This window comes from Otolemur garnettii, unplaced genomic scaffold (genome assembly GCF_000181295.1).
Source record: "Otolemur garnettii isolate 467f Iridium unplaced genomic scaffold, OtoGar3 scaffold00064, whole genome shotgun sequence".
Lineage (NCBI taxonomy): Eukaryota > Metazoa > Chordata > Mammalia > Primates > Galagidae > Otolemur > Otolemur garnettii.
The window spans coordinates 3,540,316-3,565,579 of record NW_003852459.1 but is presented as its reverse complement, the minus strand read 5'-3'; the positions used below and the strand labels follow the sequence as shown (position 1 = coordinate 3,565,579).

Sequence of the window (25,264 nt, the reverse complement as noted above, 5' to 3'; positions counted from 1 at the left end):
TGCAGAGGCAGAGGCACAGACACGTGTGACTGGGGTAGTGATGAGGAGTCTGGTGTGGCTGAGTGAAGAGAATGGCAGGAATTTGGTTCTGATAAGCAAGAACAGGGAAGCCACTTGTGGGGTCTGAAGAATGTTAGAGTGTTTATTGAGATAGACACAATCAACAGCTTGACTTTAATATGAATAAATAGAATGGGAAGTAATAGAAAATTCATAGGTTTTGTTTTCTAGTGAGCAAATACTGTCACAATAAACTGAGGTATATTTGTTGGTACTAATTAGTGTTCATTTGTTTCTATCGAAATTTGATACATGACAATGTGACCCAAGTTAAGGAGCTAAAGATCTTCTGTGTGTATTCACACATGTATACGTATGCATCATTTGCTCAACATAGTAATTATTACGACCGAGGAATTGGAGTTACAAAGTTGAGTGAGCAAAAGTTCCACCTTTACGATTTTGTTGATTAGTTGAAAACAGATAATGTAAAGTTATATGCTATTTAGATAAATACAAAGACACATGAATACCCAAGGAGGGGTACATGATCCAATTTGAGTGTTAATGGAAGGATCTGGAAGGCCTTCTTGGAGAGGTGATGACAGTTGATCCTTTTCTTATTTTTATGTAACAATTTTTAACCACGAAGACGGAGAAGATGATAATTGATTCTTCAACGATGCAAAGAAATTAGTGGTTGGGTTGATTTATTAAAATCTTTATTGAAATAGACACAATACTGTGCAATACTCAGTGGTGGCAGCATGTAGATAAAAATAAAAGGTAGACTTGTATGTGTAGGAAGCACAGTCATCTCATTAACCTTGAAGCTCCAAGTGGGAAACAGACGCTGCAGAAGATGGGCTTGTAGAGGTGGGTGGAGACTGGGGCAGGCTGATGTTTCACATGTGAAGGAGTGACCTGGCCAGATTTCCATTGTAGATACATGGCTCTTGCAGGTATAATGAACTTGCTGGGAAGGCAGAATTAAAAATAAGATTAGTTAAGTGGCTTTTGCAGTAGTGCAGGCTTACTGTGTAAAAAGTTATAAACGAGGTTGAAGTTGAAGGGACAGATGTGAGAAGCATTCAGAAAGTAAAATAATGTGTTATTTATGGAAAGTTAAGGAGAGTGAGTCAAAGGGGTAGATGACTGTTAGGTTTCTGTTCCTCTGGGTGATTGTCCCATCAGCTCCACCAATCAATTCAAAAGAAGAGCATGTTGATTGAAGTAGATGAAGAGTTCTGTTGTGGACCTTTTGCATTTGAGCGGCCAGGGGGCTACCCAAGTGAAGATTTCTAACAAGCAGTTGAGTGTCTAGGTTTAAAATCTGGATGTGGGAGCCATGAGCATAAAAATATCACTGAACCTAAAAGCAGCACCTTAGTATCAAAACTGTGTTCATAATCATTATGAATGTGCTAAATATGTACTGAGCAAACTTGACCCAAGAACCAAAATTTGAAATGCTCTTACTTATCCTTGTCTAACCTGCTAAACTTTCAACTGAAACATTGTTTAACAGAGTGAACTATGAACTCAACCTAAGTCTTTTGAAAGTGTAATGCATATTCCAAAATAATTTAATACTAGCATCAGAGTAATATATCAAAATATTATTTGCACTGAATTGATAGATCATTTACTTGGAGTTCTTAGAATTGGATGTCTGGTGTGTATAAGGACACTACATTGAATGCAAGAAACTTCAAAGATAGCCTATATGATGATTTTGGCAATATAAGTTTCATTTTTTCTTTTCCCAGTTCAAACACAAATGATCTTGGGAGAAAAATTACTCCCAGATGAGTTTAGAATTACTAGCAATTTAACCAAATTGAATCAGCACACCTGTGTTTAGAAAAAAGACTAATAAAATGTTCTAAGGCATAGGACTTAGTTAATTGCAGTGTCTCTAAAGAAATGATTGTCACCTAAAGATCAGTAGTAATTAAGTCAAATGTTCATATGTAGAAGAACTTTCTGATAATAATTTTGGTAAGTCCATCCTGAGCAACATGGTGAAACCTCATCTCTTTCTTTTAGAAAGGAATTAGCTAGGTCTGGTGGTGTTTACCTTGTGGTCCCAGCTACTTTGGAGGCTGGGGTAGGAGGAGGCCTTGAGCCCAGGACTTTGAGATTAAGCTATGATGACACTAGTGTACTCGAGCTCAGGCAATGAGTGAGACCCTTATCTCCAAACCCAAAACAATTATTTTGGTAATTTGCACCTTGTTTGATGAAAACAGAGTGAAAAACTGTAAAATAGTAAATAAAGAAACTCTCAGATATTGCTGTATTTTGAACTTTGAAAACGCATTTAATCGGAATGGCATTGCCAAAATAGAATTGATTAATAATAATGGCAAATAGACTTAAAATGCTTATGTAATGTTTACAAGGTAACAAGCACACTGGTCTAAGCACGTCACATATTTTCACACTTTCCCATGAGAGGAGTACTGTTATTAGCACCATTTATCACACGAGGAAGTGGAAACAAACAGAGGATAAGCAAAAACATGCCCCAAATCATGTAGCTAGTTGGGAGAGCAGGTGGTCTCCTCATGATCCCGGTAGAGCAACCTAGTCTCCCTTAAGAGTTCTTGGTAGTCAAAGGTGTTCTTGCCCTCAGAGTACATGGTATACTTCAGTGGTCTGCCTTCCGAGTACACGGCTTTAACCACAATTATAGTTTAAATGTTAGTGAATAGAATTGTTCAACAGTACATTGTGAAGTTTTATAAAATATGGAAATGACATGATTTTTGCCCCAACAGGCTGTCTCTGGAACTGTTTTCCAAATAATTTACATAACACAACATATCACAATGATTCTTTTGATTTCCAACTACTGTGAAAAGACAGTGTTAGCATATGAGGGCTGTCTGGAAAATATTCAGCAATGTAATATGAAAAATAGAGATATACATGGCTGGCTACTCTCTGGACAGCCCTTGTATGTTCCTTATATATTTTAAAATATGCAAATTTACAATTATCTCATTAGGCTAACTGTACTTTATAGGTATGGGTGTATTAGACATAGATATTACTAACTTCAGGAGGTTGTATAAGGACTCCAATATGTAATAGCATATGTTAAATACCTTGCTCCTTACCCAGGAATTACAAGTAGAAATTATTTTTAAAGCAAATAATTCAAAAGGTAGCAGCCATCCTTGCAATTAAAAGTTTTATTATTAATACTTTCCTTTTTTAATTAGAAAAGTAATATATAACACATAATTACGTAACTTACTCTCTGAATAATAGAACAATTGGTGAGAAAACATGAAAATCCATAAACCCAGCAGTTGTTATAATCTTATACTCTTTATTTCTTAACAGTCTTTTCCTCTGTAGCTAGTCTTACATTGTTGTAATAATAGCATGTTTACAAATTTGTGCTTTAAGAGGTTTTAGATTTATTCTTAATACTGAGGTTGTTTTGGTAAAAATAAATAGAATACTAATTTATCTTTTGGGTAAACCCACAGTTTCATATTCTAGATGTGTTTTGTAGTCTATACCAAGTACATATATCATCATTCAGAAACTTTTTTTTTATTCTATATATTTCTGGCTCTTCACTCTCATCTTATTTCTGTGCCTTTGGCTTTCCTCAGCTGGGCACAGTCAGGTCCACTGATGCCCCCTACCTGCAGGCTGAGTCTGACATCGCACCTGAGCATTCTGACCAGAGCTTCAGCTCTACAGCCACTGATTGCTGCGACTTGGAGCTAGTTTTATCCATCCCAGACCTTGGGTTCATTCGCACAGCTATGTAGACCACTTTCTTCCAGCTGCCCAGCTGCCTCCCACCGTGTCCCTCTTAGTCCCAGTTGCCATTGGATAGGTCCCAGGCCCTGCCTTTTATTGCTTTTTCCTTTATCTCTCCATACTTTCCATTGTCAGTTTCAGCTGACATGGTGCTGTCCCCTCCCCTTCCCTCTTCTCTTTACCCCTTCTCTCCCCTCCCCTCCCCTCCCCTCCTCTCATCACCCTGCTCTCACTCTTCTTCTCTTCTCCCCACCTCCACTCTCCCCTCCCTCTCTCCGCCCTCCTCTCTTTTATTTGTATTTTCTCCAGTTGTTCTGCTTTATCCTTTAGGCCCTAGGGCCTTTCTGGGGGCTTTGGTACCTCTTCCTTAGTCCCTGCCAGTTTTATCCTCTGCATATTCCCAGTTAGGCTTGCTACCCAATGTTTTTCCCAGGATCACCTCCTGAATTCTGAATGAGACTTCTCCCTGAAAGAATTTTTGCTTTGCTCCTTGAACTCAACGAGCATCTTGCCCAGGTTCTGCCTCCAGAGCCGAGTTGTTTTGTCATCCCACTCTCTCTGATGGGAGGTACCTTCTGATCCTGTTTATTTTGGTGTATACTCTTCCCTGGAACCACGGCTCTGTCTCTGTCTTCCTTCGCTGGTTTCTTTGGGAGAGGCCCGAGAATACCCAGAACAATGTGAGCATGGTTTCTCCTGAAAGCAAATTACTGTTTAAAAATTGAGAAAGTAAAAATTTTAACGCACATGGTCACCATCTTTGAAATTCACGGAATGATTTGTTAGATTGATTCAGAGCCTTTTTACAAGGTAAGTATAACTGAAGAAAAAGGAGCAGCTGTCTGTGTCACATCCACATCTTTGTACTTGTGGAAACTCAAGATCCCGTGCATGTTGTGTCTAAGTTTAACATGACTGTAACACAAAGTAAAACCATACATCAGTATAGATGGAATTGAAGTTGGAGTTGCATAAGTAGAATCTATAGTGAGCGGTCTTTGTGTTGTCTCATTTATTCTACTTATTGATGAATTTTCATAACTTATTCCTTGAATAAATTATCCAAGAATTAGCTTGTAATTTTCTTTTTATATTACTTCATATTTGTACAGAGGCATTGCCATAATGAAATCTTAATTTTTATTACTTAGTTGGACTGGATTTTTTTAATAATGATTATTAGCCAATGGACTGGATTTTCCATTTACAATTTAATATTAAAATGGAACAACATTGCCAAGTCTGCTACTAAAAAGGCATTGTTTCATTTTTCAACTGTAGACATTCAGATGTGTTCCTCCCTTGTCATACATGCTGACTATATCAGTTACACGATATTAGTAACATGTTTAAACACAAAACTTCTTTTCCTCTAAGGTATCAAATTTGGGCATTTCATTATTTAATTCAACCTTTTGGACATTATGTTGTTCTTTTTCTCTCTGAATTATATGTGGAATAATATGGGATGGTCAGTTTCTTATAAAATGCAACAAGGGTGGGAGGGTTCTGCAACAGGGTATTGGAGAGCACAGCCGGAGGCAATCGGATGCCATTGCCATTGCATACATTTGTGATGTCCAAGTCCTCTGATGATGTACATCATAATCGAAGTAAGCCGTTGGTCATAAAGAAATTCAAGAAAGAAAACTTAATGAAGGATCCCAGCTAGTAGAATAATAACATGACAGTGCAGAGTCTAGTTAACAATCAGATCCAGACAGGCTGGTATTTGATTTCAGGCTGAGCTAAATGTTCTTCCGTGCCATCATGAGAAGTCCCAAATTACATCACTCTTACACCGAACTTAGAGGATTGCTAGCATTTCCTCTACATTGTGTAGCGTTGTCTTAAGACTTGCTAACTGTATACAGAGAAAGCGTTGTCAAAGGAAGGGAGCAGAGGTTTAGTTAGGTGACATTCCACACCATCCATGCCTGCTTTACTGAAAGGTAGTTTTGTGTATTTTACATATTAGAGTTTTATGTAAGAATTCTTTTTTTGAGAAAAGTAGCTGCTTTAAGAAGTTTGAGAACTATTCCATTTCTCCATTGCCCATAGGAAGAGCCTGTTTAGTGCTGTCTCTCTGTTGGGTATTGATGTGACAGGAGTTTATTGAACACCTGTTGAGTGTCTGGCCCTGTAACGCTTTCCTGGTCACCCTGGTCATCTCGTGGTTAGTAGCTGCTCTACAGTCTTGGGTTTTCCCTGTGATTCTGTGCACAGCACACTTACATTTTCTTTTGTGTGTTGTCAATACTCTGATCTGTAAATTCAAAATGACTTCTATACTGAACGTTCCAAAATCTGTGTCTCCAGTGAGATTTTGCCACCTAATACCCACGTGAGGTTTGAGAAGGCATTCTTTCTGAGTTGCAGTTTTTTTGTGCAACTGATGTCATTACCATCTTCGGAAGGACAAAAAGATAATGAAGATACCAGCTTGTAAATTATATAAGTCTGTAGGGTAAGATTGTAATCAGTATTTTCGGGACCATTTTAAAATAGGAAATGCCTGTTGATATGGTTGTTTATACCTTTCAAGTTTACTTAAGATTTATTGAACAGTACCCCATCATTCCTTTTTCTTGTATGAGATACAATTCTTGATTTTATATTTTTATTAATTGCATGATCTTTCCAATAGTCCTTACATGTCAAAATATTGAAATCAGCACCTTCGAAGTCTCTTCTTCCTTCCTGTTACCGCATTTCTTCAAGTTCCATTGCAACTTGTCTGGACCACTATAATATTATAAATGGTCCCTCTTAGTTTTCGTCTTTACTTCTGTCAATGTGCCTTATCTCCTGCTGTTAAGTTTGTTTTTTGTTTCTCTGTTGTTATTTTTGTTTTTGATTTCCCTCCTTCCTGAAAAATACAGCCTGCAGCGTCCCAAGTGCCTGCACACTGTAGTTGAGATGCCTCCGTGTTGGTCCTCTGTGATACATACCTCATCTGCGTCGGCAACTTTTCGTTCTAGAACTCCTCCTGAACCTCCTCTTCAGCCAAGCTTTTGTTTTCCAAATGCGTGTTGACTGCTTTTATTTCTGGGTTTCACCACAGGCTCTATCTGTCTGAAACATCTTCCCTTTGTGGAACAGCTACTGATCCTGTGAGACTTGTTGAACATACCACCTCCGTGAGTGTATTTGTAATTTTCCTCCAAACAAACGTGCTCCTTACTCCTTTCTTCTGAACCTACTATCTAATTGAACTTTACTGCATCTCTCAACTTCTCTCTGCTGGTGTCATACCTGAGTAATTTGCCTAAAATGCAGTTACCTCTTTGTTAAGCCTGACTCAATCATTGTGTATTCGTTTCATTCAGTTTGTGAACAATACATGAATCAGGCCCAGATCCAGGATGAGAAAGTGGTTGGTGGCAGTAATGCCACTTCATCTTACAGTTTACATCCGCCGTGCTACACAGACAGGAAGGAAAAGTGGTCCCGACCAGATTTACGCTATTGAAAATATGGGGGACTGTTTTAACACTATTTTTTTTCTTGATAAGATGCAGGAATATGTGCTGAGAGAATTATTTCAGACATTTTTATTTATATCCATGTTAAAATACAATTAAATGAAAGTATTCTAATCAGAAACTAAAATTTTATAGAAAAAGTAAATTTACTTACTCCTAGAAAGACATCTTGCCCGTTCTTTTCTTTGATTAATCATCTGAGGGAAATTTCCTTTTGTGTGTTCCTATTTTAAGTCATCAGGCTGTGCATCAAATCTTTTTTATACTATTGCAAATCATCTAATCTTCTGGTTCTTTAATGTTGTCAACCATTCACCCTTTATTGTTTTTTTTTTAAATGTCAGAAAATAAAATGCAGAACCCCACCCCATATTAATGTAATTTTATGGTTAAGATTTTACATTCACAAAAGTCCAGAAATTCAAAGTTATAGTTCCCAGAAGAATCCTAATTCAGTCACATTGCATAAACTGATATTAAGGCTGAAATGCATCATCATTACAATAATGCAAAATGCCCATATATGCATGAGGACACAGTTATAGTTGCTGAGGGAACCATAATTTTGGATTTTCTGACTTTTTTGCACATACAATTTCAACCATAACGTTAAGTTAATGCAGTTTTTTTTTCATTGACCCGGGAGTAATGTATCTGTTGCTATGTGTATCTTAAAGGAAAGTTTTCATTGGCTCCATTCTTTTTCCTTCTTCTGTGTATCTCTAAACCTATACATATAGAGCTCTGATGTCCCTACCAAGAGAAGTACCTAAAGAAATTTCTATATAAAAGTAGTTTTTAGCCTCATCTGATATCTCTCTCACACATACACACACAGCCTCACACACTTATGTTACATTCTGGCACATTATAGAAGCAGGTAGCATATCCACTACCTGCTGTTGAGAGTGTTGACGATACTGAATTATTTATTCTATCTTCTACACTATCCAAAATCGTTTTGGATACTTTGACACATTTTGGTCTCTTCCATATGGATACTTCATGGTGGCAGAGTTGCCAGATGCTCAGGTTTTGTGACAGTCTTATTTTTTCAAGGACTGTTGGAATATTCTTGGGAGAATATCGCCTTCTTACTGATTCCTATGAAGAGGTAAAATAGTAACATTTCTTTGAAAGTATTTTGCAAGATAAGGAGTTGTTATAAAAAGTTACTAGAATGTTCCTTCTGAGTGTTTAACCTTGGGAACCTAGGAAGGGAGTATATCATGAAATTCATTCCCAGTGAGTTGGGATCACCTTAATAGATTAGTAACAGCAGTGCATATAACTCAGAAATAGACAAATTTGAGGATATTTCAATACTTGATATATCAAATATTGACTCTCATAAAATGTCAGCCATGTATTTACATTTCAGTTACCAAAATGCAAAAATAAAGAGCAGGATGTCAAGTCTAACTTATCTTTTTATCCCTTATCAACTGGACAGAATCCGGCATAGGAGTATTTTATATATATAACATACCTATATATTGCACATATGTTAATTATATGATATATATTTATATGTTCAGTATTTGCTTGAGTGGAATGTGGATATTTATGGTCCCACATATTTGCTTTTCCTCTTCAGTATGAATAGAAACCAATAACCCTTCCTTTCCAATCCCTGCCTTCAATACACACATAACTGAAAATTCTGCTTATCTTCTAATACCCACCTCAAATGTTTCTCCTTTAAAGTCTTTTCTGGCTTCTTTCATGGCATTCTGTGTATTTCCTGCCACTTCCAGACTACGATTATGTATATGTAGAGGAAAAAGGAGGAGGAAGGACTCAGAAGGGAAGCCTCAGTGCTGTATCCCAGGTGTAAATATTCCTATGTGTCAGAGAGAGGCTTTGACTGCCATTATGTAACCTATGGCATATGACCTTCAGACAAATTACTGTCAGATATGTGACTGTTACACTTAGGCAATGGAAAATTTGAATAAAATATGAGAGGCAGATGGATATCTGTAGTTAGTCTCTAGTGCATATTTATACCCAGATTCAAGGAGTTTGACTACACTGTATAGAGACAGGGTAAAATGTGATCAAAGAAAGTTTTTCTGTTTTTTCTTGGTGAATAGACTTTACTCCCAGTTAAATGGAGAATGCTTTCATTTAAACGTCTTTTTTTTTTTTAATTAATCATAGCTGTATACATTAATGTAATTATGAGGTACAATGTGCTGGTTTTATATACAATTCGAAATACTTTCATCAAACTGGTTAACAAAGGCTTCACCACATTTTCTTGGTTATTGTGTTAAGACATTTGTATTCTACACTTAGTAGATTTAACATGTATCCTTGCAAAATACACCATAGGTGTGGTCCCACCAGTACCTTCCCTCCACCTATCCCCTCCCCCTCCTCTTTCCCTTTCATCTTGGGCTGTAGTTGGGTTATAGCATTCATACGGGAGTGTGGGTGCTTATAGATTTGTTTCATAGTAGGGCTGAGTACATTGGATACTTTTTCTTCCATTCTTGAGATACTTTGCTGAGAAGAATATGTTCAGCTCCATCCATGAATTTGACATTGCTTTCACTGTTAAAAGCAGCAACTGTGTCTTCCTTTCTATTACTGACCCTATACTTGTTCTGGCTTTGCCTGTAAATGGCAATTCCCAAGGCAGATGACCTCATTTTGTGCTCCTCCATCACCTGGTAAAGAAATGTGGCCTAGGATATTTTAAGTTCCTTCTTGCTATGGTATTTGGTGTGCCTCACATATCATGTGGCATGCTTGTGAGACCAGAGAAACGTATCTCAGAATGTTACCATGTGTGTAGGTCGTGCTGGATGACTATGATATTTCATTTTAGATAATTTAACGTATCGTTTACATAGCACTTCTCATATTTCCCCCCTGTACTTATGTATATATTAGTTACTTAAAAAGAGAGTGATTATTTAAGTTGTAATCAAGGGGTGCCTATCTTTTTAAAATACAGTTAAGTTTATTTGTGAAACTTAGTCACCTAGAGATTTTTTAATTTTTGCTTTACTCTATTTCATCTTTTAAAAACTAGCTTTAAAGTGTTTCCCCTCTGTGATGTAGACTGGGCTGTTAAAATTAAAGTTAGGCTTTTCACACACAGGATTTAGCAAATCAATGTTTATATAATAAAGTTTTATCTTTTGAGTGTTTGAAGGACCAGGACACAGTCTTAGGACTCACAACTTGGAATTCTTTTTCTGTTGCAAATGTACTACATTATTAAGCATTTCACTCTCTCAAACATTTCTTGCATGCCTACTGTGTACAGTATACTTTGCTGGCTTTGACTTTTATAATTAATTATCTAGCGATACCCTTATAATTAAAGTGATGTGTAAAATAGCAAAACGTTGGGGTTACTAAATTATTTGTGGGGAGGTATTTTTCTAAGTGGCATGTTAAACACCAAATTTAGGGACAATTTCAAAGAACTGTCTTGGGCTTGCCAAAACAAACATAGGAGAAATAATCAAAACAGAGGAATAATTTCTATGAGAAGCATAACAAAAAATGTCACAAATCATATAATAAAACAACTCAATAGAGTAAAGCATTCTGGGAAGTAAATTTAAAGCAAATACTCACAAGCACTGAAAAATTTAGATCTTATGATGGATTATGGAAAGACTGAATATTTAGGAGATATTTTATTTTGTGCTTGATATTTTAGCCGTAGATGTGACTCAGTAAAAATAGCAAGTCACCATATTTTTCTTTGTTAGCTTATTTGTTTTTTTGGACACAAAATACCTTTCTCTCCATGGTTGTTAGGAGTAGCTTAGTTGATATGCCAGGAACCAGGTAGCATTATTATAACTGTTGTTGTTATGATTCTTTTAATTATTACTGTGTTATAATATTCATGCCTAAATGTTGTGATTGTCTAAAGGCCACTCTGTGCTCATCTGGGGTTGATTTCTCAGGGTTGGGCTTGAACAGAGTTTTCTGTATTTATTTGATAGTGTTCTGGCTTGACTGGTCAGTGTGTTCTTAACTGTATATAACCCTAGACTCCACTGGCAGCCTTGGGTTGGAATGGCAACAAGACATATCCTTTCCTTGGAGTCTCTAGTCTTCCATGTGTATAGCTATTTAGAAGTAAACTCAGGAGACTGATGAGTAGCATGAACTAAAGGGCAAAGAATATTCTAATATAAAATGATATGCTGCTGTTGAGAAATAGTCTTCTACGATAGATTAATCATGAGATGAATTATAAATATTTCGCATACTAATTATATTAGTTTATGGAGATAAAACACCATATGAAGTGTTCCCAGCACACTCAGCAAGTTAAATGTGCTTTGCATGTTAATTGACTTCTTCAAGGCTAACGACCACGAATCCCTGAAGATGACAGAAATTATCATCATGATATTGTACATTCCTGATCTTTGTACCAGGTTGACACCTACCTTTCCCCTTGAGTTCCTTTACTTTGGATTGTATGTGCGTACTTGATATATTAAGATGGTGAAGCAGAGAAGACTGCCTGAATTTTCATTTTGGACCCTTAGGAAAAAGTAATGGGTTCAGTCAAAAATGACATCAAATAACGTTTTCTAGAATTGTGCTGGGTGTTTAAAGTAAGATTGGACCTGGCTTCTCAACTTGATTGTTAGTGGTAGGAGTGCATGTCACTTTCCACACTTACTATAAACAGAGCCAATTAGTTTTATTTTCTTAATGTCATTAAGGGAATGCTTGCTTTATTTATTTATTCACTTATTTGAAAATATTTATTACTCACCTGAGTAGGAAAGGGGACAAAAAAGATATTAGGGCCTGGCCTACAGGAACTTAAAAATGCAAGTGGTAACTGCCAGGTTATGGAAACTATAGAATTTTTAGAAAAAGAACAATAGATACAATTTATCTCATCAAGGTATACATACTTTTATTGGAAGAAACAGGATAGATATATAGAATTATAACAGGATAGATATATAAAATTATATCTTAGAATAGATACATAGCAAATCCCAACCCACATTTTTAATATATGTATTTGGTGACAAAGTTCTAATTTCAAATTCTTTTTCTTTCATTAAACTACTATGATCTTTAGTTACCTACTGGATACTCTGCTTATAGTCAGCATTTGTGAAACCTGTCTCCTTATTTCCCCTATACTCCAAACCCTCTTTTCAAGTTACTATAATTCTTTTTTATATCATTAATATTCTTTTATTATACATGCTCTATAAAGAAGTACAATTAACATAAAAATGTTGAATTACATTCTAATTTTAGACAATTTGAAATCAGTATGGAATAAGTGGAAAAGTAGAGGTTTTAAGACCTCTACTAACTCACCTCTGCCTCATTGTAACTGCTGTTGTCTTAGCATTTAACCAAACCTCTTGATTAATTTTTTAATCAACAAAATGGAGATATAAGACATACTTCTCATGGTGGTGGTGGTGAAATTAAATAAAATGATGTATATGTAAAAATCCTCGCACAATATGTGGCTTCCTTTAGAATATTATATATTACTAACATGATAGTGATAACTAATATTGTGGTGGTATAAGGATTTTATTATCAAAAAGTGTTGATGGAAAGCCAGTGTTTTAAATGAACTGGTTTTACCTCTTCTATATTTGGATGTTTTCAGAGCACTCTTGTTTTGAGAATGACAGTCACTAATGGTGGTACTTTGTCTGATACTTCATCTTCTCATTGTATTGCCACTTTTCTTGACCAATGAGCATTCACAGTTCAATTAAGAAAAGAAGAAATAAAGGATTGTTAGTAGAATAACAAATGTGCAGGGAGTCACCATGTTGCTAACAGTGCAAACTTACTATCCTGGATTTAGATATCTCCAGATCTGTTAGAAGACAACTTTAGCCAACAGTTTCTTTCCTCTCTGACTTATTCAGATAGCATCAAACCTTCCAGACTCAAAGTCTCAGGACCCAAACTTCCCCTGCCTCCCACAGAAATCCTGAGACTTCCTAGTTTTCACTGCTCTTGGTTTCCTTTTCTTCTTCTGAGCCTCGGAGAATTTAGTGCCTATACCTTCACTCACAATTCATCTCACCCGTCTTTGTGACATCTCTTGTGCAGGACAGAGCTTCACGTATCTTTTTATTGTTATTTAATGTTTCCTGTATCATGGCTTGTTTCACCAATTATATTGTTGGCTCCTGTAGAACAGGGATGATAATCTTACATTGTCAGGTGAAGAGCTTTCACAATGTTCTGATTTGTTGACTTATTGATAGGATGTCTACAATAGATCTATCTTTAAATTCTCAGAGTGGTTCATATTACCTTTGGTCTTATAAGAATACTCCTAGTAATGAATTCCAAGCCAAAAAAGAAATGAACACAGGGCAGCGCCTGTGGCTCAAAGGAGTAGGGTGCCGGCCCCATATACTGGAGGTGGCGGGTTCAAGCCTAGCCCCGGTAAAAACTGTAAAAAAAAAAAAAAATTAAAAAGAAATGAACACATACATCAAAACATGTTTAAATGTATGCAGTAAAATTTTCAATTTATTTATAGATTTTTTTTTTCTGCAGCAGGCCTACCTTCTCTTCCTGTCTCTTTCTTTCTTGTTACAAACATTATATATAGTGTCTTTTATGGATTAGGCCCTGTGCCAGATACCAAGATTTAAAAGTCATGAGAGGTTGCTGGAATAATTTAAGAGCCACCTGAGTTTAAGAGACCTTTGGCTAAAGATGCTCAACAGGTATTATGTAATTGGTCTCTTTAAGCATCTGTCAGGCAGGTCAGAGAGCTGATGACTACAACATGGGTGGATGTTAAGAAAACAGCCTCATGTGGGAGATGCTGCTTAGTGACCAGTCCCACCTACAAACCTCAGTTCCCTGCCTTGCGACAAGGTTCTTTACACAGTGCCTTCTCGCACCAGTCTCTCCTGCCCATTGTGATAAGCCAGGGAGGGAAAATTACATGGTGGAAAAAAGCACAACTGCTCCGCTTTGGGGAAACTAGATATTCTGTTTAACAGCCAGCCTGTAAATTACCCATCACAAGAACCTAGAAAATTAAATGGCTACATTTCCTTTTCCTTTAGATAAGACTTCCATCTTGTATTTTTAATTGTTTCAGCAAAGGGAAACATTTTGTTATGCAGTCTTCTTGAAGGCTTTTGAAAATCCATAGCATTTAAACATGCAGTTGAAATGTTCTAATTAAGATAAAGTAGCTGACAACTAAAGCGAATTGTGTTAAAATGAATTTTGTATATCGATGATTAATGAATATTAGAACTCAGTTATCTTTTTACACAGGTTTTATGAATTGAAAAACATGTTGAAACCAAAGACTTGAAATTTAGGAGTAATTTTCATTTATGCATGTGTATTATCATTGAGCTCCTGTTATACTGAACACTGTCAAGATGCTTTGGAAGTGATAAGGGGAGGAAACTGCAGTTATATTTTCACTCCTCATATCCAGTTCTATCAGCAAACCCTGGCAGCCCAATCAGCACATCAGTCAGACCACTTGGCAGCACTTTTGCCCGGCACCTTAGTCCAAGCCACTATCATTTTTTTTTTTCTCTTCTTTCTCCCATGCTCCGTATAGTCCAGTGGTTCTCAACCTTCCCAATGCCACGGCCCTTTAATACAGTTCCTGTGGGTCGTGACCCATAGGTTGAGAACTGCCGCTATAGTCTGTTCTCCATATAATAGTAGTCAAAGTTTTCTGGTATTAAAAAGTGATTTTAAAACCCTCATGAAATGTATAAGCAACAGTAACAGAAATATTAGAGATTATACAAAGATGATTTCAGACTTTGTAATTATATAAATGCAGAACTCATGCCCTGGTTGATTATAGCACACCATTTCATGAAATCTATTAAAAATAATATGTTTTCGAAACAGTTATTAACATGATAAAACTTTCAAGCATTAAAAGCAAAAAACAGAACTATACAATATCATGTATCTATTACAATGTGAAAATAAAAGTAAATACACTCAGCGTGCATATATAATTTTGTCACTTTTCTGCTTAAAATCCTCCAGACTCTTTCCAAAAGATTTTTGGATTCCAAAAATCCAAAATTATTTTCTTATCTTACCTTACAAGAAGTGCTATGTACTTCATAGCCATATTTCTTACTAGTCTTCTGCCTTGATCAAAGTGTCCCAGCCTCCTTCATTTTCGTTCAGTTTCTCAACCTGTCAATTTTCTTCTTTCCTCAGCTACTTTGTTTTCCATTTTAAGTCTATCACTTGGCACAGTACCTTGCAAACGATGAGAGCTCAACATATGCTTGCAAAATGAGCACCAAAATGCAAAGAGTGGCTATCTCTGGAGTGGCTGTGGGTGATTCTCACTTTATATTTTTTGTATTTAAAGCTCTTCTGTAATAAATATGTATTTTCTAATTATCAGAAGGAATAGAAAGAAAAAATAGTGCCATTCCAAAATTGGAGAGCTTGGTAAGTGAAATTAGGCTAGTCAGAAGGAATTTAGAAATTAGTTTATCACAAACAGATCAAAGGGCTTTTTTGGGAAAATTAATTAAGCAAGAAATTGTATTCAGGTAACATGGATGGGTGAGTGTCAGGTTAGGGACAGTGGGCCTGTCCAGAGTTATGCTTTCCAGAACAGTAGCCACTAGCTACATACGGCCAGTCAGTTTAAATTTAAAATTAAATCAATCAAATCAAATTAAAAATTTAGTTCCACAGGTGTACTGACTGCCTCTTCAGTGCTCGGTAACTATATCTAGCTAGTCCTATGTGGACAGCGCAGACACAGAACATTTCTGTCATCACAGAAAGGCAGGGTCTGGGCTCCTGGAGAGGAGACATCAAGGAACAGGAACCCATGAGCGGGAACAAGAGAACCTAGACTTAGGTAATAAGGCCGAACAACATAATCTAGACCAGGAATTCCAGATCGTGAGCAAAGTGACGCAGCTGGAAGAATTTACTCTTTTGTCAAAGACTTCCTAAAGCCATACAGGAAAGTATTTCAGTGTGAGTAGTGACTTAGCCCAAACTGGTATCTATGTTAAATTGTGTACTCTGTCTTGGGTACGCAGTGATAAATGGTTCTGGAGAGAGGGGGACCTATTGAAAAGATTTTACGTGAGATAACCTAGCCTATGAAGGATTATTACTAGATTGTATGGGTAGTGGCTGAAATATTGAATGCCTGTCTTTTCTTCCCCATTTCACTGCCCTTCCATATCATTGAAGATATAAAAAAATACGCATCTTGATGATAATGGTCACACCCCTACAGTGCTTAGGTATATTTCAGCATTTCTTTTACATATTAAGTAAATAGGCTAAAAGGCAATCAGCTGGTTTAGTAAAAATGAGCAGAAAAGAATAAAATCTCTAATCTCAAATTTCATTGTGTTAAGTAGTTTTGAGTTTTGAGCAAATGTGACTGAAGTTATAGATACAATGTGTGTCAGAAATAATAGAGACGCGTCTGTGGTCCCTGTCCCAAAGACACCGCTCTGTACAGAGCAGCAGCACAGAGCCAGTTTGGTTAGACGGTTATAATAGCAGCTTCCTTGTACTTTTGGTGAAATGGTGAGCTAATGATGTAGCCGTTAATTCGAATTTAGCAGACATTTTAAATATAGGTTTCTCTTACAGAGACAAAAGTTGCAATTTAAAGCTCTTTGGTGGTCTAAAAACAGCTTAATTCTGTAGTAGCATGGTAATAAGTACTAATCCAGCTTACACAGTGATTGTAGTATGTCGTGTTTGTCAAAGATTGCCCAACTGCTTTCTCTGGGTTTTATGTTAATTTAAAAATATTAAACATAAAACCTTATAACATCTTCATGCTGAGATAAACTGTTCAATTTAACTTGTGCTCAAGGAGCAGCTGTCAGGAATTATCTTGTTCCTAGTGGCTTTTGCTATCACCTTGTGCCCTTTCCTGCCAGGGACACACTGTGGGGTGATGAAGTGCACCTTGTTAGGCTTTATTGCTTAAACAACACCGGAGGCGAGAGGAGCGTACGTTGGCAGCCTAGGGATTAGCTGCTGAGTGAGTGGTGCCATTCATTGTATTATCATCCAATTCTTAAAATGAATGGTAGGGCCAAAGTAAAAATTGCCTGTGGATCATACCTTGTATTCCTTTTGTGAGCAAATTCACCACTTCTTTTGGGGTGTTATTGAGCTAAATATTTGAAGAACTGCTTGTTTTCCAGTTGAACTACCATTTTACAAGTGAAAAAGCAAGGAGGAATGCTGGAGATAATTTCCACCATTTAGAAGTAGTGAGAGCTATTTTTAAATTAGCTATAATTATAAAAACATAGTGAATTGCCTCTTAATGATTAAACAAGCTGAAGGAGGTTTTGGTGTAGGCAGTCTCAAATGCTTAACATTAGGAAAATCTCTTCATTTCTCTTCTGAATGTTCTGCATTCTTTTATTTGGGATGTGTTCTTTGAAAGAAAGAAGGTTTGGATTCCTTGATTGTGGATGAGCTGTATCTGAGATCTGAATTCTTTGATTGTGGATGAGCTGGTGGTTAGAATAAGGAGAAGGAACATGTGGCACCGGTAGAGTGAAGGACTCACCTTGGTTAAACATACCCTGAGGATGACCCTCATGTAGCAAATTGACAGTTGGATCATGGCTAGAAATACTTATTGTTTGTGGAAGGTAGACTTTTTTTCCTTCTGCTTACTCCCATTTAATGCATATCCCTCCAAATCTGAGGTTTATAGATGTACAACTTACCAAAAATATTCAATAGAGCAATGAATTATTATATACCATTTACTTAATTGTTAATGTTTTGGCATATTTTTATTTCTCTTCCATGTAATTATATACATATTATTATTTATTGCTCTTAGTAGCATTTTCACTGAACCATTTATTAATTAGTTGCAGACATTATGATACTTTACATGTAAATAATTGACGTGAATCTCCTAAGACTATTGCCCTATGTAATTGTAATAGAATTATACTTAACAAATTCAAGGTTAACAAAAGTTTATAATCTAATATTTGGCCCATATCCAGATTTTCCCTGTTGTTTTAATAATGTCCTTTGTATCTGTTTTTACCTTTCCCGTATCCAATCAAGGATCACTAAAACATTTTTGTTTTGGTGTCTCTTTATTTTCTTTTAACGTAGATTTTTTTTTTCCTTTTAAAACAGTGACCTTTTTGGAGCTCCAAGCCAGTTATTTTGCAGACTGTTTGTCTGATTATTTCTTCATTACTAAATTCAGATGAGGCGTTTTAGGCTGGTTTATTATACTGGTGATTCGTATATTTCTCAGGGCATCATATTTGGAAGTACATGATATCACTTGTCTGATTATCGGGCATGTATTAACTTTGATCACTTGGTTAAGTGAGTTTTAACCAGATTTCTCCATTCTTTACCTTTATGCGTGATATTTTCTTTGTAATTAATAAATCATATGAGAACTGCATTTAATGCATTTTTGTGCTGTGTGTGTGAGGAGGTCTTAAAGATTAAGAATGAAAATCATGGCTTGTTATCATGTGCGATTGAAATGGGGTGAGGTGGAGAGAATAGAAGGAGAGGAGGGAGTATTACTCAATAACTAGACCTACAGATTTTCCATTCATTCTCTTTTAAGGAAAATATTGATTGACTGAAAGTAATATTTTGTTGTTTTCTCTGCTAAGGATCAGATTTGTAGGTAACCAAATAGCTTCATATTTTAGAATATTCAGTATAATTGTAGAAAAGCATATACGTGGTAGTATTGGCTGAGGATATCTTTGCAGTAGTCCCCAACCTTTTTGGCACCAGGGACCAGTTCCATGTAAGACAAATTTTCCACAGATAGAGGAGGGGGTGGTGGGGTGAGGGTGGCAGGATCTGATGGGAGGCAGAACTCTGCTGGTGATGCCAGCAGTGGGAAGCAGCTATAAAGAAAGATGAAGCTTCACGGGCTCACCTCCTGCTGTGCAGTCCGGTTCCTAACATCACCGACCAGAAGCTTCGACATCAACATCAAGAACTGGTTTCATAAAAGGCAGTTTTTCCATGGACGGGGGCAGACAGGAGGCAGGGCTCAGGCAGTAATGCTGTGTGCAAGGTTCCGAACAGGCCACACAACACTATAGGTTTGTGGCCCAGATCTGTGGTCCAGGGGTGGGGACCACACATCTTTGTACAAAATAGAGCATTATCTGAACATAAATTTTCTCCGTGTATTATTTGAGTCTAGATAGATACTTTTAACAATAAATACATTTCTTTGATAAGTTTTTGTGACTTTACAGAGATAAGACATAACATTAATATGGCCCTGTGGGTTTACAGAAGGACTGCTGCCTTTTGGTCTTGTGTGCCTCTTTTAGCCCATGAAGAGGACACTTGAATTCCTATTTATGATATATGTACTTATTATGTTATCATTCTTCTTACATGAAAGGCTAGTGCTGCAGATCATATAAACACCTGAAGTTAGCCATTTGGCTTGTCAGCAAGGGAGGATTTACAGTAGCTGTAATCATGGTAATAACAAGGATGGTATTTTGTATTTAAGTACAGAAAAATGCATTTGCAGTGTAAGTGGTCTACAACCAATTCATATCTGTGGTATAATGAAAAGCACTTTGAGCTTAGAAGATCAGCAGTCTGCCACTTTCTACCGGTGTGATCCTTGAAAAAAACTCTTAACCTTCTTGAACTTCATATTTTAGAATGGGAATTAAAGCGATAAAGGTCAAATGATGCTATGTGTATATATTATGTTATAAAGTTGATGTTCTATCAAAATTATGCCATCTAAATGTTCTCAGCTGCTCAGAGATTACACTTCATCTCTATTTTGTACCCATATGTAGTAAGCACCTTGACGAGGAAGCATTTTTCAGGTTGTCCAAGACAATTACTCTGTTTGTTCCTCTAGCTAGTACTTTGTATGTGTCTCTGGTATAGGCAGCGTTTATCCAACTGGGCTGCCTTTCTGGTCTTCCTGATTAGACACTGGTGCATAGTAGGATTTTAGTAAATATTTGTAGAATGAAAGAGCAAATAATCACTTCTTTTCATTTATAAAAGTGGATAGGTAAAGTTTCAGTTTCTTTTTTCCCCTCTGAAGACAAGGAATCAGCTTTTTATTAATTTTTTATATATGTACTTTATGCAAGGGATTTTACAGATTGTGTGTTTGGTGCCATTAGCAGTCAGGAATGGAGAAGAAAAGATTAAAAAATATATACAAGTAGTACAGGGTACTTTAAAAGTGGGGGGAGGGTGAGAAAACATGCCAAGAGAAAAAGACCACACTAGATATGTCTATTGCATAAATCAAAAGAGTTTATGTCATAACATGAACATGTGCCATTGCTGCTCATATATTGAATTTCAGTAGTTGGTTGCATAAAGAAGTAAAGTGTAATGAAACTGGCAAGCAAAGTATTCCCCAGTCAGCCTTATCTTTGTTCCATTTGTCCTTCAGACAGAGCTTTTCTTGCCTTTTTCAATAAAATCCATCCAGCTTTTTTTTTTTTTTTTTTTTTTTTTTTTCTTTTGCATTTCTCAGTAACTCAGCTGAGAAGACCAATGAGATTCAGGGCTTTTATAGTTCTAAGCAGCTGCTTTTTAAGAGATCAAAACTTAGAATGCTGCTACATGGTATTAAGGCTCAACTATTGATGTGTCCCTATAGGGGATATGTTTTTCTTGGGGTGGGAAGAGGAAAGTGGAGCGAAGAAGAGCAAAGGATGACCCTGTCCAGCATTCCTGGGACAGTAAACCCTAATCTCTTTGTTTCCTAGGATCCTCTTTGCAAGCTCAGTGCTTAACCTGACCGAACTGGCTGCCCTTCGGCCTGACCTTGGGAAATTGAAAAAGATTCTGTACTTCCACGAGAACCAATTGGTATATCCTGTCAAGAAATGTCAGGAGAGGGATTTCCAATATGGATACAATCAAATTCTGTCCTGGTAGGTATAGATTGTATCATTATATTGGACCTTTGCCACCTTTTTCTTTAGCAATAGTTAGTTTTTAAACCTGGAGACCTACTGTATACTTAAAAAAACACCTGAAGGTAGGTTCAAATATTAAAACACATCTTCCACCATGGTAATTACTTGTGTGTCTGCAATATATACACAGCTAACCCTTTTATAACATACATGTCTGTAACAGTCTATTGATAATTATATGTTGAACTAATTATCCAGCTATATTTTTCACAACATTCAAAATAGAATTGAAGGGTTGGCAGGGACCTTCACCCTTTGATTCCATGATCTATTGTTTATTAGGCGTACTTTCAGAAAGAGCAGTTAGTCAACTCTTACTTACAAAGCTCTATCACGCTGTACTCAGCTAAAGTCAAAAAAGAAATTTACAGAGAAATAGACAAAAATTAAAGTCTAATGGAATAAGAGGTTTTCTCTCTCTCACTTTTTTTTTTTTTTTTGGTTGTTTGTAAGATAGAGAAAGCTATGGAAAATGTATCTTTGGTTTTTTTTTTTTTTCTCTGATTGCATCTTTTCAAATGGCACAGCTTTAAAATACCATGACATTTCAAAGGTGATGGTCCTTTTCCATTGTCACTTCAACAAAGTGTATCTCTTGAAATTTAGTTAATGAAAGAAGTTAATAGCAACTCTGAAATGGCTTTACTATGGATCCTAGTCACGTAGCTGTTAATAGTCAAATGGAATCTGTTTGGCAATGATTTGGTGCATTTTACTCACCTTTGTTAACAGTTACCAGCAATCGAATACATTTAGACAGACCCCTAGCTCTTCCTGGGATGTTCCTAGTAACTCTTCCACAGTTTAGCTGACACAGAAAAGCAGCTATATAATAATAATTCTGTGTTTTGAGCATTTTTAAAAATGTTTTCCTACAATCATTTTTACAAGCCGCTTCAATTGTGAAGTAACAGTGCTATCAAAATAGACTGGAACTGCTTCACATCAAATGTCTCATAAAAAAGCAACCGTTTTAAAATTTCACAATAAAATTAAGATACTTTATTTTATATTGAAACAGAGAAGGGAAATATGTTTTTAAAATGAAAATAAAATCATTTTGTGCTTTATCAATATGGAAAACATTTGTAATATTCTTTTGATTTCTTGAATCAACAACATTCTTTTCCTTAGATAGTATGTTTATTACCCCTGAGAAATCACTGGGAAAAAAAATTAAGCCTATTTTTCCTTTTATGGATGGCTTTAAAGTTAGTGGAAATTATACCCACTTATATGAGGGAGGAAAAGCACCAAAAAACATTTCTCTAAAACTATCTTGGATCTATAATCCAGCACAGACTGGATGTTTAAGAATGTATGTAGTTGGGTCACATGCACTGTAGGGTAGATATCTGAAAAGTTTTAACACTGTCTTTCATAAAAGATCAATTTTCCTCAGGGAATGAGAATATAAAAGCTTGCACATGATTTTCAGCGTTGCTCCTCTCCAGAGGATAAACGTATAGACAGGCTTAGAGAGAGAGAAGTGGACTTCATCATCCGTTGGCTTCTTAATGGGGAAAAAGTGGTTCACAGTTGTCCAAAGGAAAAATAAGAGTGTCAGAAAACAGTCCTGTTCAGATTCTCTTTGAAAAGTATGACTCCTGCTTCCTCAAATGTTTCTTTAGTTTTCTTGCTGACTTCTGCTTTTTTGGCATTGTTAGATTTCTTTCTTGACCGTGTGGCACTTAAGGACTTAAAGATGACTGACATAAGCACTCACCTTAAACAGAGGGTTTCACTAACCCTCTGACTTATGAACACATGTCATAGCTGTATATTATGACCCGGGGGTCGCTATTACAATATGTGACATATGGTGAAAACAGACTTAGCTGTGAAACATTCTTCAACTTTCGGTATATTATTGACTTCCTTATCACTTAGTGTTGTGTCAGCACTTCTGTGACTTGCCTTTGTATTATCCACGTTATAATCACTCCCCATCCCCACCAAATTTGCACTAGGTAGCAAATAAAGAAAATACTTGTATTTGGACAAGGAGGGGCATATTAATGCTCCTTTTGTTGGTTTTTCATTTTGATGTGTATTAATACTATAATAGTAAATTTGGCTATCTCTGCAAATAGGACTTAAACTGTAAGATTTCTTGTAGTATATTCCTATTCTATAATCTGTACTTATTCTATTGGATTTTGGAGTCTTCCGGAACTTACGTATCTTCTCTTTCAGTGTTATTGATCTATCATTTTTAGGGTGAGATAAAACTAACTGTTTTCTCTATCTAATCTTGTACACAGATGTTCCTCAACTTATGATGGGGCTATATCCTGACAGTGCCTGACTGTATCCCTGTGTCCTGATGGGCTGAAATCTGACAGTGCCAAACCCATCATAAGTTGAAAATGTTTAGTCGAAATGCATTAAATACAACTCACCTACCTAATCTCAGAGGTTAGCATAGTCTATTTTAAACATGTTGAAGACACTTATGTTAGCCTCCAGGTGGGCAAAATCATCGGGCAGCACGAGGAGATCAGTTGTTCACCCCCGTGATCCTGTGGCTGACTAGGAGCTTTAGCTTACTGCGGCTGCCCAGCGCCATGAGAGAGGAGTGTACTGTGTATCACTAGCTTGGGAAAATCAAAATTCACAATTCAAAGTATGGTTTCTACTGACTATGTGTTGCTCTCACACCATTGTAAGCTGGAGACTGGTATGTATTACATTTAACTTGTCTGTTCCAGGCAGTGACGTGAACACTGCCTGGGAAGAGAAGAGTTCTTTGCCAGCCTAAGGTGCACTGTACGCTGATTAATCCATAGAGGTCCGAGGTTGATAAAAATCACTCCGCATGGGTTTGGGCTCATCATTTGCATTTATCCTTTGCTTTCGCAGCCTGGTGGCTGATGTGGTGGTATTCAACTCCAGTTTTAATATGGAGTCATTTCTCACTTCCATTGGGAAGTTTATGAAGCTGATTCCTGATCACAGACCTAAGGATCTGGAAAGCATCATCAGACCCAAGTGCCAAGTTATTTACTTTCCTGTCAGGTTTCCTGATGTGAGCAGGTCAGTATATTTGACTTTATCCTCAATATTGTGTCATAAACTGCACCTCTAACGTGTGGAAACTGGGGGTATTCTTGCCAGTTTTAACTTTTCAGCATAAGTGTGGTTATTTAAATAGAGATTTACAAAGATTTTAAATAACAGCCTATCACTGGATAGTTATTTCAGATTTTGAGCTCTTTCTTTCTTTTCTCTTGTTCCTTTATTTGCCAAAGAGAGCTGCGTTGGCTTAACACTTCACTATTTTGTTTAGTTATTTGCTGTTTTGTTGAAGAAGTCATTGTCAAGCAGATTTCTCAACTTTTTATATTCAGCTTATGCCCAGTGATTTCTCTATGTGTAGAGTAGTAACTGTTCCAAGTAAATCTGTGTGGCTGCTTGGATTATTTTCTCTTCCTGTGCTATTTTCTTCTAATTTTCCCCTTCTTTCTTTTTTTTATTATCTTAATAGTTAAGTCTTCTATGTTGGGTTGCCAATGTATTTAATTGCTGCTTCCCTTTCTCAGTTACTAAGTACGTTTTGTATTACCCTTGTTACCAGGCCTACTCTGAATTAGCAATGGTTGATGTGGCTCAAAGGGAGCATTCTGGAATTCCTTTGCACTTGTGATTAAACCTAGCAAAACTGTTTTTACTACCACCAGGAATATTTCTCCCTTGTGAATAGGAAGTTTACTTCAGTGGGACTTATACTAGTTGGGGATGCTGCTGTTTTTTATCTGACTGCATCCGTCCTTAAGGGAGTTCAGAGATGGTTGTTTCTTCCTTGTCTCTGGAAGGCAGGCAGGAAGTTATTTTATATCCACACACACTGTGCAGGCCAGCACCTGTCTTTGTGTTCCACACGTACTGAATTCACCCAGATGTTGCTGTGGGACAGTAGGCCTCCTCTCTGCACTTGGATGCTGATTTCCTAACCGTCTTACTCATTCATAGTTAATACCAAACCAGGTTAGTGAGTCCTAAACTTCAAACCACCTTGCC

At 36.6% G+C, this 25,264-nt stretch overlaps 1 protein-coding gene across 1 annotated transcript in view; it reads left to right on the top strand.

Moving 5' to 3' along the window:
* The window catches only part of GTDC1 (glycosyltransferase like domain containing 1), a 260,937-nt gene that overhangs the window by 53,982 nt on the left and 181,691 nt on the right, over positions 1-25,264 (top strand). Inside the window, 2 exon segments of the mRNA XM_012807129.2 lie at positions 21,032-21,199; positions 24,107-24,280. Coding sequence (XP_012662583.2) covers positions 21,032-21,199; positions 24,107-24,280 — 342 coding nt within the window.